This window comes from Bacillus rossius, chromosome 1, assembly GCF_032445375.1.
Source record: "Bacillus rossius redtenbacheri isolate Brsri chromosome 1, Brsri_v3, whole genome shotgun sequence".
In the NCBI taxonomy this organism is placed as follows: Eukaryota; Metazoa; Arthropoda; class Insecta; order Phasmatodea; family Bacillidae; genus Bacillus; species Bacillus rossius.
Window position 1 is genome coordinate 270,908,396 of NC_086330.1, and position 16,194 is coordinate 270,924,589.

General features: G+C 31.6%; 1 protein-coding gene across 1 annotated transcript in view; it reads right to left on the reverse strand.

Annotated features, from left to right (window-relative positions):
- Positions 1 to 16,194, reverse strand: part of LOC134527597 (large ribosomal subunit protein mL50) — a 31,441-nt gene that overhangs the window by 1,122 nt on the left and 14,125 nt on the right. Inside the window, exons 3-4 of the mRNA XM_063360419.1 lie at positions 14,387 to 14,598; positions 7,655 to 7,774 (exon numbers count right to left, since the gene is read on the reverse strand). Coding sequence (XP_063216489.1) covers positions 7,655 to 7,774; positions 14,387 to 14,598 — 332 coding nt within the window. The remainder of the gene's footprint in view (positions 1 to 7,654; positions 7,775 to 14,386; positions 14,599 to 16,194) is intronic.

The following is a 16,194-nucleotide window of genomic DNA, read 5'->3' on the forward strand; positions in this document are numbered from 1 at the left end:
CAATTTACGATTCAAAACCGTGTGTTTTCAACTTTACTCTTGTATTGAAACTCATGATTTTGTTAGGTTATATATTAACCCAAAACTAACGAAGTAATTCTATACAAACAAGTAAATAGGGATGACATTTTTGCTAGAGAACACTTATTTCTTTCATAAATTTATTTCATAATCAAATAATATAGACCCTGTTTCGGGAAAATACTTGTCGATTTTCATGTCACTGGTGTAGGTTTCATTTTTGTACTAATAGTTTCATATCACGTATCCAAATTAATCTGATCCTGATGGAATTAGTTTGTGGTATAGGATGCTTGCTGTTTTAATTTAGTAGGTCGAGAGATCCTTGACATATTCACTGGGGAAATAATTATGATTGTAAAATGTATACGAAAGAAATACATTTTTACAAGACCTGACATAATTTGTTTCTATCGTGATATGTTAGGTATTTTGAGTTATGTACAGGATTTTTCAACATTCTATATTAAAACAGCAAGTCTAATGTAAAACAAGACCAACATTATAAAGGGCCATGCCAATAGGATCAAGGGAGAAACTTGGATATGGGAAACAGAAAAATTACAGTGCTGTTTTCGTTTTGCACTTGCGTGGCAGGTAGATAATAAGTACCTAAAGGTTTGTAAGATAGGGAAGGGATAATTGGGTAACATTTATTTTCACATTCAATTGTATTCATTGAATTAGAACGTCTGAAGTCGTATGAAGTGCATTTCATTCCCGGCATATGCCCACTGTATTACGAATAAAAATTCACAGATACAACTTCCACGAAAACACACATTTTATAGGTAATAATAACCCTCGTTTTGCAATTTTAAAATTCACTTATTTACACATATTCTTAAGCAGGAACATTTAAGCTTATATACATTGCATACGTTTATGTACTTCGTGATCAATTAAAGTCAAATAATAATACACGACTCGACGAGAATAGAAAAGCGTGACTACACTTTCATGCCATGTAATTTTTAATAAAACTTTGAAGAATACGGCGAAGCATTTTATTTTTAGTAATAAATTATTCCATCGCATCCTGCAAATATTCAATAGAATTCCTCAAATAGTCATCATCACTATCAACAACTAACCTTGCCTGATACATCGCCATTTTATTTTCTGTCGCTTAGCCTCCGGTTAAGCAGCTAGCGGCCGGTTCATCCACCCGCTAGGTTAGCCGGAACTTTAACTGGAAGGTAGACGTTAACAGGGAGTCATAAAACCGAAATAAGAGCTAGCCTGCGGTTAAATTTTATCCGGAACTTTAGCCGGAGGTCATAAAACCGGCCCTTAGCTGGCCATTATAGAACTCTCTTTCCTACTAGTTTCTTAAATTAAGCCAGTTAACTTAACTTTCAAATGGCGGCCTGTGATTGGCCGAAAACCAAAATCAGTTACATAATTTCCTTAATAAAACGTGAAATCCGCACGCAACAATAGCGCGGACTACAAAATTTCACGTAAAATTTAAATCAAGAAATATTAAAATAATAATTTATCTTACAAAATAACGGCGTTAACTTTACCGTTTACCATCTTAAAGTTCATTTAGTCCTTAGAGGGGTCCCAACAATACATAATTTCAAATAGTCCAGAAAAGTCCATAGAGTCACTTTCTCATAGATACACATAACAATAAATTACTGTTTCTGAAAATAAATAACATATTAGACATAGAGCAAGCAAAATAAATAAATCGTAAATAATAATTAATCTGTCAAAACAAATAACATGTTGCAGTACATTATTGTTAGTTAAAGAATTTTTTTTTCACTTCTATTAGGAAGTTTGAAACACTGGATGTAAATTTTTACCAACTACCTATATTATATCTTTGACTCAGCATGGCACAACAAACTTCAGGCTAATTTGATTTTAATTGATTAATACATCAACCCAACAAATTATGTACAGGTGAATCACCTTCTTGGTGAAATTATATTAAATCTTTGATGATATTACTTTAACAATGATACACAAGATACAGTGAACAATACTGGTATGTCATGTCAGTTATTTTATTTATTTATTTTGTTGAATTTGTAAAAATTCCAACAAACAGTTTGGGAACTTTTTAGGTGGAGAGTACATACAAAAAGGTACAAGGAAATTATAGTCCCAACAGGCATGCAAGAACCAGGTAGTCATCACCTGCAAGGAGAGGAATCAAACAGGCAGGCACTACCAGCAGATAGCCAACTGACATTAGCAGGCACACTATTCCTGCAGGGACTACAGCACACAAGACAAACACAAAGAACAATACAATTAAAAAAAAAAAGACAACAAAAGAACCAGCAAATACATATATACATAAATTATGAAACAAAACAATGAGGATATATTAAAAATTAACAAGAATTTTACAATAAACATAAATATTGGAACAGCAAATTTATGATTATTAAGAGGATACCATCATAATGAAAATTGTGCTAAAAAATAAAAAAAATAGTTATATATTTTCTACTAAACAAAGTCTGATTGAAATTTATTATTTAAGTAAACATTTACTATCCAAGTACCTAAACAAATTACATAATTTTTTAAGCCGAATTTGCTGTCAAAAAGATTGGCATGTTTGTCTACATTATTGAAGTTATTAATTAATCTGTACATAATATCAGTGAAATTGTTTTGACTATGAAGTAATGTTTGAGAATGACTATTAAATTGAGGTACTCTGAGCCTAGTTTTTTCAAGGAAGTAATAACAGTTAATTTTACGACTATAGCAGTTACAGACAAAGAGAGAGTTTAGTAGCTTTCTGTGTTCAACTAAGGGAAGCAAAAAAAGTTTTGATTAATAATTTTGAGTAATTTAGTTGTATGGATTTGAGTTTATCACCATCGGAAGAGATAATGTTCCAGATCACGGATTCATAATCAAGTTTTGTTCTAACTAATGTATAATAAAGTGTAAGTAATGAGTCTAAATCAGAAGCATAGTACAGCTAGGGTTCTGAGAGAGCTAGAAACCAAAGAGTAAATATGTAGATTAAAATATAATTAAGAGTCAAGTGTGATGCCTTGATCTGTTATAAAGAAGTGTTTGTTATAATTGAATTCTCTAGCTTGTAATCAAACAGAATGAGATAAAGTTTCCTAGCATAGGATATAACTTGTGTTTTATCTTTATTAAGAGTAACCAAATTAGAATCACACCAATAAGAAATTTCAGAAATGTCGTGCTAAAGTAGCTGACAATCGTAATCAGTAGTAATCATTCTATAGATTTTACGTTTGTCAGCAAATAACAACCAGTAGAGTAATTTAACACTTGAGCAATGTCATAAATAAAGATATTTAACAATGAAGGTGATAGAACACCTCCTTGAGGGACACCAGAGGAAGCTTGATATAAAGAGGAATTATGGTTATTTATTTAAGATAATTAGAGAGCCAGCCTATGTATTTTGAAGTAATAATGAGTGGTTCACAGTACCAAATGCCTTGCCAAGGTCGAAATAACAAGCATCAACTTGACCCCTATTTGTTACTTCAAAAGAAATAGGGTTTAAAAAAGGTGAGTAAATTTGTTGTCGTTGACATCCCAGATCTGAAACGATGTTGATTATCAGATAATCTGTTTTTAAGGTTGAAATTAATTTACCTGAAAACAATATTTTCAAAATTTTTTAGCAAAACCATTAAACAAGGATATGAGCATATAATTAGTAACTTGTAGTCTAATATCTACTTTTTTATGAATTTATATAATCTTAGCAATTTTTCATTTGAAGGAAAAAATTTCTGTTTTTTAACTTGTAGGCCTATTTAATAAATGTTGTAACAGAGGCATGAGGAGAAGATATCATCCTTTTAAAATTAAGTTAGGTGGACTGTCAGGTCGATTTAGTCGGTTTTAAGGATTTAATGCCCCATAGTACTAGACTCTTAGAAATGAAACATAAATAAACAGAATCAAGGATGGGATTCACTGTAACACAGGAATCCGTAGAGTTGGGCAATACATACACCATACACAACAGAAATATACTTGGCAAAACAATTTCAATTTAAAATAGGATCTTCATAGGCAACCCCATTAACATTTACGGATGAATTTTGTTGATAACCGTTTTTCATTATTGAAAAAAAAAAAAAAAAAAACTAGATTACTTGATGCTATTGTTTATCTTATGTGACCTGATTTTGTCTCTTTTAAAAAGTTTTGTCATTTTTTGGCGGTAAAATGAATAATATATTAGGCTACTGTTTCTTTGAAATAGTTATGAAAATGTTTCTTTGACATCACTGCTTGAATAGAGATGTAAAATACCCAGGTATATATAATTAAGGGTAAATACCTTGGGTACTTACCCAGGTAAATATCCAAATTTCATAAATAACTGGGTATTTTCATTAAATCAATGATAATTTTAATTTTGTCGAGTTTTAATAATTTCACAAAGTAATGTTACATACACGATGTTAATGAAAGTATGTTGCAAACTTTAGCAGGTGATTCCTTATCAAAAACATGGAATAGTTATACGCCACCATTTTTTCCAAGCCAATTCTTACGGGGGAAAAGCAACAGTGTGAAATATTTAGAAAATCCAGACAACTAAATTTTTATTTTAGGGAGTAGCGAATAGGGTAACATGACCTGACCTATTATTATCATGAAGGCGAGAGTTTTATTTTAAGGTTTTTTCCCCCCGAAGGTTGGATAATTCAACACACTAAAGATTTATCAAAATATTGTAATTTTACTCCACATCATTTTCCATACTTTGTCAATATTAACCATTTTAAATTTTTTAACTACAAATTTTCCCTAGAGAATAGTACTACACAAAAAAATGGCATAGTGTAACTCTAAGACTTGACTACCTTGTTTTTGGAAGAAGGAATCACTTTTCAAAGTAGTAGCATACTTTCATTAACATCATGCATTCAACACAAAAGCACACAATATTACATAACTAATCATATTTACATTTTTTGTTTTTTAAGTTTCTGTTTTTAATTTATCTTTTTGTAGTTTTATTTTAATCCATCTGTTATTACTTTTCAGTCCTTACTTAAATCTAACATTAATTAACCTACAATGTTATTTAACATACACAAAATAAAAATAAACAGTAAACATGTATTTTCAAAATTTTCTAATAGCTGAGAAATATTAATTGCATGTTTTTTTGTTCTTCACTCTTCATCTGTGCAAAATGGACTAAAAGTTAAAAATATTCCTCGACTAATATTTTTAATAATACTCTTCCAAGTTTAAGTTTGTCTTCATTCACTAACCACTTCACTATCACTATCACTTTCACTAGTAAGTTCCAGCTTGTCATCTTCCTCTTCACTGTCAGTTTTGCTGTGGTTCTTGCATGGAGATACCTTATTTCTCTCTCTCTTTGTTTTCCTTCTGTCTCGGTAGTACTGTTTAGTAATTTCCAGTTATGAGATACATACGTTATCTTGGCAGCACGTAAGGTTGTTAACCTGTTTATTTTCTTGTCATGAATCCACCTAAAGGTACTGAATGTTCGTTCTGTAGCAGCTGATGTGACAGGAGCCCCAAGGATTCTTATCGCTACATCAGCTAACACACAAGTTCCATGTAGGCCCCTCCACCATAATATTGGGCTCAATTCATTGTTACCCACACCATCCCAAAAGAACTGGCGCCTCCACAGTCCTTCTTTATCCCTGTAGTCAGCCAAATCTTGCCAAATCTTCATTACATTCAAGGCCATGTGGTGACCAAATTCACAGATAAAACCCAAGGCATCAACCAATTCTGTTGGTTTCAATTCATTACCTTGTACTGCAGGATTCAAAAGATTTGCTGCTAGGTGAATTTCGCCAATACCAAATTTTTTTCCATTTTGAGAATTTTTCCAAAATGTTTCTCTCTTCAGCTTTTTGGAGTGGAGACAGGGGAACTGCTTCATTTAAGGTAGATTATAACTCCGCAAATACAGTATATACTTTGTATATCTAGGGTATGTTTGATTCCATTGCAGTTATCATGTGTACAATGGGTTTCAAGATGTTCGTGATCTTTTGAACCTGGATCCAGAACACAAAGCCATCAAGCAGTCTTCTTTTAATGTCTGCAGCGAGTTCAACCTCTTCACTAACTGCTAATTTCTGGAGAACTGACTTGTTGGCTAACAAACTCTGTAAACAAAATAAGCTGCTCCCCCACCTAGTTTTTGTAGGTAACTTTAACGAAATTCTTTCATTAGACTTTCTCTGAGATTGAATCTGATCAAACAATGCATGCAGTATGTGGCTATTCTTGATTGTCTTAACAATATCAATTACATAAGCCATAAAGTTTTTGACAGTTGCACATCCTAAAATGTTGGCGCAGAGAAGATGCAAAAGATGAGCAAGCAATGGCGTATGTCCAAAAACTTACATCAAGTCATGCACTCCCATTGCACAAATCTTTCAAAGATAAGACATCCAAGTGGAACATTTGAAGGATATTTTTCCTTAACTATTTTCAGAGTTTTTTTTCAGAGTACTTCTGCTTTGTTTGCTAGGATATGCTGTACTATTATATTATGTTACTATTGTGTTATGATTGTGTTATTTTTTCTGTTTTAATAATATTGTTGCCAAACATTGTTACTATTATCGTGTTTTTAATGTTAACATTATTTCACACTGCTGTCATTCATCTTTACTTAAATCTCTACGGTCTGCTAAATAGTGTTATAATAGCATGTCATTCGTGTTATTTACTGAGTCAAAGTACTAAACGTTTTGTCAATAGGATTGTACATGAAAAGAATATACGTTTATCTATGGGTCAATGTTTTATAAAATACCAGAGGATGGTTTGTTAGAAATATGGTTTTCAGGCCCCTCGAAATGACTAAAATATTTCTTTCAGAGTGCTGTTATGGAACAAATACCAACCCGAGTGCATAAAAGTGGTAAGGTTCTTGAAGTACGTGAAAGTGTCATGTCGATCGTGTTCACGTTTCAGCCAAACCAAATGGAAAAGAAAGCATCAGCGAGGGAGTTACCTGCAAGTCTTAATTAATTGTGTTTCCTACAGCAACCCACAGTTACAAATTTAGTTCTTAACTTTAAAGTATTGTATAGCTATGTTTAACTATGTTTAACTAAGCTGCCCAGTCGAGCAGATAGTGCATTACCTTTAAATAATAAATTACCGTAAAGCATTATCGCATTTTGTATCATTAAGATCTCCGCTGTGTTGCACCGTACGTGAGATTGTTCTCGACCAATGTTTCGGAACGGCATGAAGACTTCCAGGCCGTTGCTATCTGCGGAGCAGGCAAGGCGGGAAGTGACGATTACAAGGTCGCTGCGCTCTAGGGAGTGGACCCGCCAAGACGTCGCGGCCCTACAGTAGTCTAGTAGTTATTAGCTGTTCAAAACTGATGGTATTTTGTCACACAATAAAGTTCTTCTCACTTATCACTGTAAAGAGCGAAAACACGTTTTCACGTCAATTATTTGCCTCTAGGTCCTTTGTTTCTTTGGACAGCCATGCCTGTGAGATCAGGCATGGAACCCGTTCCTCTGGAATCACCACTGCAACGCATCCCTCCGTGAGTACAGGCAGCAGTATTCCCCGAAGGCAAGTGAAGCTCACTGCGCACCCACGCGAGGGCAAGCAGCCCGGTCGCACTCACCTGGGTGGAAGCGGTGGTAGTCGTACTGAACGTGGAGGTTCGGGGGCAGGCTGGCTTGCTTCATGCCCTCCAATGGCGTGATGGTGTTCGTGGGTGTCCCGTAGAACTGCACCACGTCCCCTGGAACGCAGTCGGCAAGCAATCACAAAACACTCATACCAGGCACCTAAAGTCCATTTACAGTGTCATCACTCTTTTACACCACCTGGATTTCTATACAAGCATGTTACCAACCGCTTACTGCGAAAAGCGAATGAAAAGTAAACATTTTTATGACACCATAACACACACTTTACTTACAAACCTAACCAAAAGAAAGCCAGTATTTTTGAAATTGTACATAACATGCTTGCAAGATAACTGAGCATAGAATTTGGTTGTATTTTTAAGGAATTTGAACTATAGCTTAAGGCCTCATAGACATTGAGGTGGTTAGAGATGATGAGGGATGATGATAAAATGAATGGGTGGTGGGGAAAATAGGAGTACTCCAAGAAAACCTACCAGCCGGCTGAAACATATAGTACATTTACCACTTATAAAATATCTAGGATGGACCCTGCAAGGATCTGAACTTCCAACCACTACGGGCCCTGACTGTTCAAGGAATATTTAAGTTAAAAATAACATTTCAAAGGACCAAACGGTTAATATTTATAGGAGTTAAAACTGTGTGTCTAATTATCACCAGAAATCAGTTACATACATAAGTCAAAATAATTTTCTCAAAAATACATTTTAATAATTCACTGTTAAAAAAAAAAAGAGAATTATGATAATGATTGTGGATGCTTAGAACTCTTAAGCAGTTACTGTGTACATACTCTTTAAACATTTGTAGTACATAATAAGAATGCTAATGCCATTTCCAAGGCAAAAATATCTCACTATTGGCTCCATATACAGAACTATTAAATATTAACCCACTTTATAAGGCTCAAATCTACACAATGAAAAACCAAAAAAAGATTCAAGAACCATAGGAAACCTAAAAATCTTATAATTAGCTGAATAAAACAGGTTTCAGTTTTATTTAAAAATCACGAAACCCTTAAAATTTTAAATCTGTATTAGGCTACAAAAAAAAAACTATAGTCGTGCACAACGGCATGTACTGTAATCCCAAATAACGCGTCAAGTAACTGTTGTAATACCAGCTAATAGGCCAACACCAAAAAAATATTTTTGATTGTGACTATAAAGGTGCATTCCCAGTCTTAAAGTGTACTTAATGCACATCATTGGGTTACCAGAGTATTTACAAATATCTGGTGAACCAATTACAGGAATTTTTCAGAACTCTTGAATACAATTTTATAAAAACATTTTTACATCATGGGGTCATTTTTTATACATATAAACAAAAAACTTAACGTATTACAAAATAGATCTACCTTTTTCCTGAACATGCCAATTAAAAGCTAAATACTGTTTGGAGATTAATTCCACATAATTTAGGTGAACAAACTACAACTATTTATATTTAATGTGCACAAAAAAAAAATGCAAATGAGCAAAAAGCTGCTGGGTATTAAAGTTCTGTGACATCCAGCATCAGTACTGTTTATTTCAGAACTTTTTCAGACCTTCAGTTCCATTACTCTTCCGTAACTTATGTGAACAGACCTTCAGTTATATTTCTTTTTCAAGACTTTTGTGACTAGACTTTCAGTTTGATTACTTTTTCATGACTTGTAGATACCATGGTTACGGCAATTTACCCTCTTTTTTTTAGGTAGATTTCAAAGAAATACTACCTATTGTAGCCATTACCATGGTGAGACTTCTGGAATTTTTTTTATAGATTTTCGTTTCATGGTCTATAGACCCCAAAACCATTGTCAACTCACAAGTTTATATGGAAAATCTTGGTCGAGTTCGTTAAAGGGCAATTTTTGACGAAAGGAGTAAAAATGGGGAAGTTTTTTGATAAACAGAAAAAATACTGTAACTCCCATAGTCAGGAAAATATCAAATCAGTTTCAACATATTATAACTTGTAGGAGTAATACCAAAAAAGTTTTTCTAAAAACATTTTTGATATGACCAACCATAAATGCAAGGGGTGAAAATAAAAGGGTTTAAAACATAACAAAAAATTCATAAAATTTGTACGTTGTACACTATTAAATAAATGCTTTTAATTTTAATATAAAACCTAAAATTATTATCTTCTACAACTTATTGTCTAAAAATATTTTTTATATGATCAACCATTGCTTCAAGGGGTGGAAAATAACAGGGGTTGAAACACAAAAAATCAACACCCTTAATAGGCACACTATTAAATATGAATTGTTTGCTAACCATGTAAAATGATATAAAAATTTTGTGTGAAACAATTTTTATACGACCAACCAAACTGCATGGGGTGGAAAAAAACAAGGGTTGGAAGACAAAAAATATTCATAACTCCCTTAGGACACAATCGAATCCATTAAAATTTTTTTGTAATAATTATAATTTTTATCTAAAACAGTTGTCTGTAACAATTTTTGATAAAACAAACCAATATTGCAAGGGGTTGAAAAAACCTGTGGTTGGAATAAGATAATAAATAAAACTTCCCTCCATGTACACTACCAAATCCATTCTTATTTTTGTTTAACTTTCTAAATATTGACTACAACTATTGTAATAAATTTTTATCTAACCAACCATTACTGCAAGGTGTGAAAATAACAAAGTTTGAAAGTAAAAAATGATAATTACTTTTTTTAATAGATTTATTAGATAAATTATAATTTATTGTATAAATTCTAAACTTCCTCTAAAATTTGGCTGAAACAATTTTTAATGAAAAAAATTAATACCATTAAAACAAGGGTTGAAATTAAAAAAAATACAAAATATTTATTATAAAATTCATTAGAATTTATTTTAAACCATCTTAATATTATTATTTTAAACCTTGGTGCACTGCAAATTTTTATACAACCACATTATTAGTGCTTGGGATTAAAAAATAGTGTTTGAAGGTTAAAACAATTAAATAATTAAATTACATATTTGGCATATATGATATTCATTGTAAGTTATTGATACATTGAGTTAAAAATAGTCATAATATTTTTGCTGCGTTGAAAATGAGCTAATATTTAATCAATCATTTGTTAGTGTTGGAGAACATAAATATGTTATGTAAATTAAGTTCCTAAAATGTTAAAGAATTTTATAGAGCTTTCCAAAATATTTCCAGAAGAAATAGGTACTTTGAAATACGGCTGTAGGGATTTTTTTTTGTATTCAAGGAGTTCTTACATGTGTTTCATTACATTAAAATTCAGTTAAACCTCAATAATACAAACCTGAAGGTAACATAATTTTATCACTTTGCAATGACGAGGTTTGTAATAACCAAACTGCTACAAATTTTAATCAAAATTTTTATATAACTTCTAAATAAAACTAAAATAAAGTTAAAACTTGCACACCATTTTCTACTGCAACAAAATTATATTTTTTGAGGGATTGTACAAAAAAAAATTTAATATGGCTACACTTGTGGCTCACAAAAATATTTTCTACTGTATTGCTTAAAAGTATTTATGACTGAAGAATAAAGCAAAGGTTTAAAAATTACTTACGAACAGACATTCTACCATCATTTTGTAAGATTACAATTTTTAAGATCCCCCCCCCCCCCCCCCCCCAACCTTCAATGAACCAAAGCAATGGCACTACTATTATTTTAGTTGAAACTTCAAATTGTTTCTACAAATTAATCAGGGATATTTGTACTAACCATCCTTAAGTGTTTACCGTTGGAACGAAAACAAATTCTGTATCACATAATAACCACAATTTGTATTAAACAAATTACTTAGCACTATAACTCCTATGTTATGTCTAGGGACTTTGTATTAATGAGAGTTTTTTATTAACAGGGTTTTTACTAAGAAGGTTTCACTGTACATGATAAGTTTTGTTACGAAATACTTACGTGCTTAAAGTATGTGATACTAGTAAAGGGTCAAGCAAGAAGTCATAAATACAAAAGTTTTATTTGGCATATTCCAATAACTGTCATGGTAACTCACTACAAATTAAATTTCTGTGTTTCGTCAACTGGGCAAAGAAAAGAATTTTACTTTAAAAATCCCAGTTATGAAATATTACTTTGTAAAAAAAGCCTCAAAATTAGCATTTGAAACAAAATTTTATCACAATGAAAAAAAAAAAAAAAAAAAGATATTTAAAGGATTTACATGTTTTACATTTAATTTTTGCTTTGCGTCTTGTCGACAGCAAGGTCACTGGAATGCAAAACTCAACACGGACCATGGCCTATAGTCGGGAACGATCCCTGCTTTTGTCTGGAGCTATTTAGAGAATCCAAAGTGTGTGGCTGCGTAAACATTTCATTTACATTGTTCAACAGTGCACATTTACACATGAGATAACTTCCTACATAGTAGAAGATGAAAATTGTTCTTAGTAGCTTGTATATTTAATATTAAACATTAAGTTAACAACTTGATATATAATATCTAGTATCAATACCAGAATATTAAAATAGCTAATGAATATTCAAAATATTCAAGATTTATAATTCTTCTGTACGTGTGTATGTGATTAAGTTGGTTCGAGAATGGTTTAGATTCACAATTTGATCCAATAGAAAATGTTTTTTTTTTTTTTTTTTTTTTTTTTTTTTTAGTTTATTTATTTATTTATGTTTTATTGTTGATCTTTAGATGGTTTCGGTTCATACTATATAAATGAGTGTGTTTTGTATTTATTTATGTGTTGTTAATCTTTGGATGGTTTCGGTTCACAACTGAATCTGGTAGGCAGCGCTGCAAGCACATTTTAAAATATATATTTTTTTAATTTTTAGCATATCAGTCAGACTCGATAGTTGGTGCTATGATCGGATTATAGGAATATTTTTTTATTTTGTTGCATTTTCACATATCAGTTACTTGAGTCATAGCTTAGTGTTGTTATTACATTTAAATTAAAATAGAATTGTGCACTTATTGAGAATATTAAATTATTATTTATTGAAATAATATTTTAAAGTGTAATTAAAAATATACATTGTGCAAATTTGTGATGTGCAGTATTTTACATGATTTTTTGTTAATTTTAATTATGTACACATGTGCATTCAATCCCAATCAGCTTAACCTACAAATTTAAATTGTCAGTTCTCATTTGATTCTACGTTTTAAAGTGTAATTAAAAAATTTACGTTGTGCAAAATTTGTAAGGTGCAGTGTTGAAGTGAGAATTTTACACGATTTTCCATGACTTTTAATGATGTATACACGTGCATTCAATAACAATCAACTTAACCTACAATTTTAAATTGTCAGTTCTCATTTTATTCTATGCAACTTATGATGTATTGAACGCCTCTTTGAAAATAAAAATATATGTATGTAAAATAAATTATAACATTTATAAAATAAAAATATAAATTACTTATAACAATTATAGTTTAAAGTATGTATAAAAATTGAAGTTATATATTTTTTATTTACAGTTTATTTTTAAAAAAATTATAATTTTTGAATTTAAAACATTTGAACAGAACAACATCTGTCTGGTCCTCTAGTAAACCTATAAAAACACATTAAGAAATTCAAAAACCTGATTTTTTAATATTTTCTAAAAGTTACACTTCTACTATTTTTGCAAAAAATTGTAAAAATTTAGCATTCAGCAGCTTGAATCATGAGTCTCTTATTTAAAAATGTTATTATAAACTCAGATCTCTGAGATCTTCGTACATAAAATTTACATTCATAGTCAAAGCCGATTAAGAAAATTTGATGATTGTTCAAAGATAGGATTTAGCAAAGATATAAGTAGATATTACACTGAAACAAATAGCTAATTACAATATGAAATAAATGATATGGATCTCGCTTACCCAAGGCATTCAACTTACATACCTATGCCCAAAGGTATACCAAGTAAATTCCTTTAGATGTAATTCTAGACGGGTATGTTGCAGTAATAACTCTCTTCTGATGTAGGTAGTGTACACTCAATCAATCTTTGGTGTATTAATAATCTATAACATTTCTCTATAACTATTATAAGTATCTTCTAAACTGTATTTTATCACAAGACCGGAAATAGTCCAAATATATAGTTCTTGTTGACACAAATTGTTAAACAATAAATACAGATTTTGATTTTTTCGTGTTTGATTAAATGTCTTATATTCTTCTCAAATGCCTCAATACGTAGAATGGAGAAGTTAAATAACAAGTCTAACTAAAGTACATACAATTTACTTCATAACTTTGAAGAATACAGATTTGTTCATTAAATATATTGTAGAAATAGCCTTCTAGCTTAACACGTTCATTGAATATTTAAATATTTCTCTTCTTATACCAAAAGGTAATGATAAACCCCCAAAAAAATTCATCCATCACCCACGAAGGCTAAAACATCCTAAAATTGTAGAATTAATGAAAATTCCAAACTCCTATGGCTGGTAACTACTACTTACACTAAATAAAATATCTGTATAATTCTCAATGTAACAGTTTATGATATACATTCAATACATAGGTAAGTATCACCTCAATCATGTGACTAAAGGAAAATTATAAATTTTGTTGGAGTAATAATCAAAATAATGATCTTAAATGAATAAATAATTACTGAGCATACCCTCACAATGGAGATCCGAGGACCAGGATTCAGACCTGAGTGCTCACTGAATACAAAGTAAACGTTTCACAGCTTTGAATGGTTTATGGAACTCACCTAGTGTAGTCACTTTGTGCAGCTTCGAGTTGGGGATGCCATGCTGGAACTCCCGGAAGCATGCAGCGAGGAGCCTGAACTTCTCTTCTGGGCAGCCAAAGCGAACACCGTCATTGTCGGCCGCCTCCGGTCCCAGCACCGACCGGCAGATCGCGCGGAACCTGTCGCCCACGTCTGGCGGCGGTGTGTACGGCTTGTACGACCTCAGGAACCTGAAGCACATGTGGATCTGCTTCATCCTCCTTGTTAAAGTTCATGTTATTTGGCTGGTCCTAGATCAGCGATGACTGACTGCGGCTCGCTTAAATCATCTTAAAAAAAAATTGGTTGTCTGTAAAGTCGGTTTACGGACGATAGTTTAACGTGACAATGTCATAACAAAACATTGATGAAATGATTGCATACTTCATGAAATTAAATTGAATCATTTTTATTTTAATAATAAAAGAATAAATACTTGAAATTATACTAGTAATCAGATTTTTAAAATGCAAGAATAATTAACCTTTATTGCCGAAATTGTTGTTGTAATAAGCAATGAAAACCACATTAACTTTTCACTTCACTTTATAAACAGTCGACGAAACAGTTTACGTGTAGATGACTTGTAATTAATTTTAAAAACTGGCGTTTAGGTATAAAGATTAAATATAATTATGAACAAGTTTCCATATAAATAAACTGTAATCAAATATCTATAATCAATTATATGAATCACCATAAATTTTAGTCAATTGTAACATAACCTATTATTACTGCACTCGCCGACAGATGCTACTTTTTTTTAATAATAAAAGAATAGATACTTGAATTTATACTAGTAATCAGATTCATTTTCTTACGTACATTTGACGTAGAAATTATTTCATATTACACATTTATAAACAAAGTTTTAAGTTTTCACTTCTGTCGGTGTGGTGCAAGCGTACAATGAGTGTAACAGGACACAGCGTAACGGAACAATGAGTGCAACAGGACACAGCGTAACGGAACAATGAGCGCAACGGGACACAGCGTAACGGAACAATGTGCGCAACGGGGCACTTTTTCGTGTGTGCAGCCGGCGTTCATCGATTTATTAGACGTCATGTCAAAAAAAAAAAAAAAAATATATATATATATATCAATAGGTAAATCCCGTACATTAGCCATCTTAGTTTGCCTTCACGTAGGATACATTTTCTGCAGACACTGTTATAAATATATACTATACAGAAATATTAGAAAATATTTTTTGGATATTTTTTTGTAATCCATTTCTTGTTTTATAATAAATCTTAGGTAAAAATGTTTTTCTTTATAATTTTTTTGTAAATAATGTGTCTAAAATAATAATTATTGGTTTCTTCATGACATGCTATGTATTGTGTTTATTGGTTACTCTACAGAATAATACAACATTGAAAATCATTGTTAGAAATGTAGGATTTTTTCATGTTTGGCCCTCAGATTAGTTTGAGAATGATATCTGGCCCTCAAACACTTCAACAGAGTGAAGATGGCCATCACTGTACTGGATCTTTAAGAAGAATAAATTACATACAAGGAACTATGGAACATGATTCGTACCCTCTTGTGCAATCAAAAATAAAGGAATTTTTTAAGGACCTCTTTACTTCATCGCCTTGACCACTATCAAGAGGTAGAAAAATCCCCCAAGGAAAAAAAAAAGTTAAGTAGTTAATGCACAAAAAATAATTTAGTTGGTTAGAGCAATGCTAACAGATAAGCCCCTATTGTCCAGGATTATATCTGGAAAACACAACTAACCCAAAAAAAATGTCATTCTGAAATTTTTAGGTCTATCA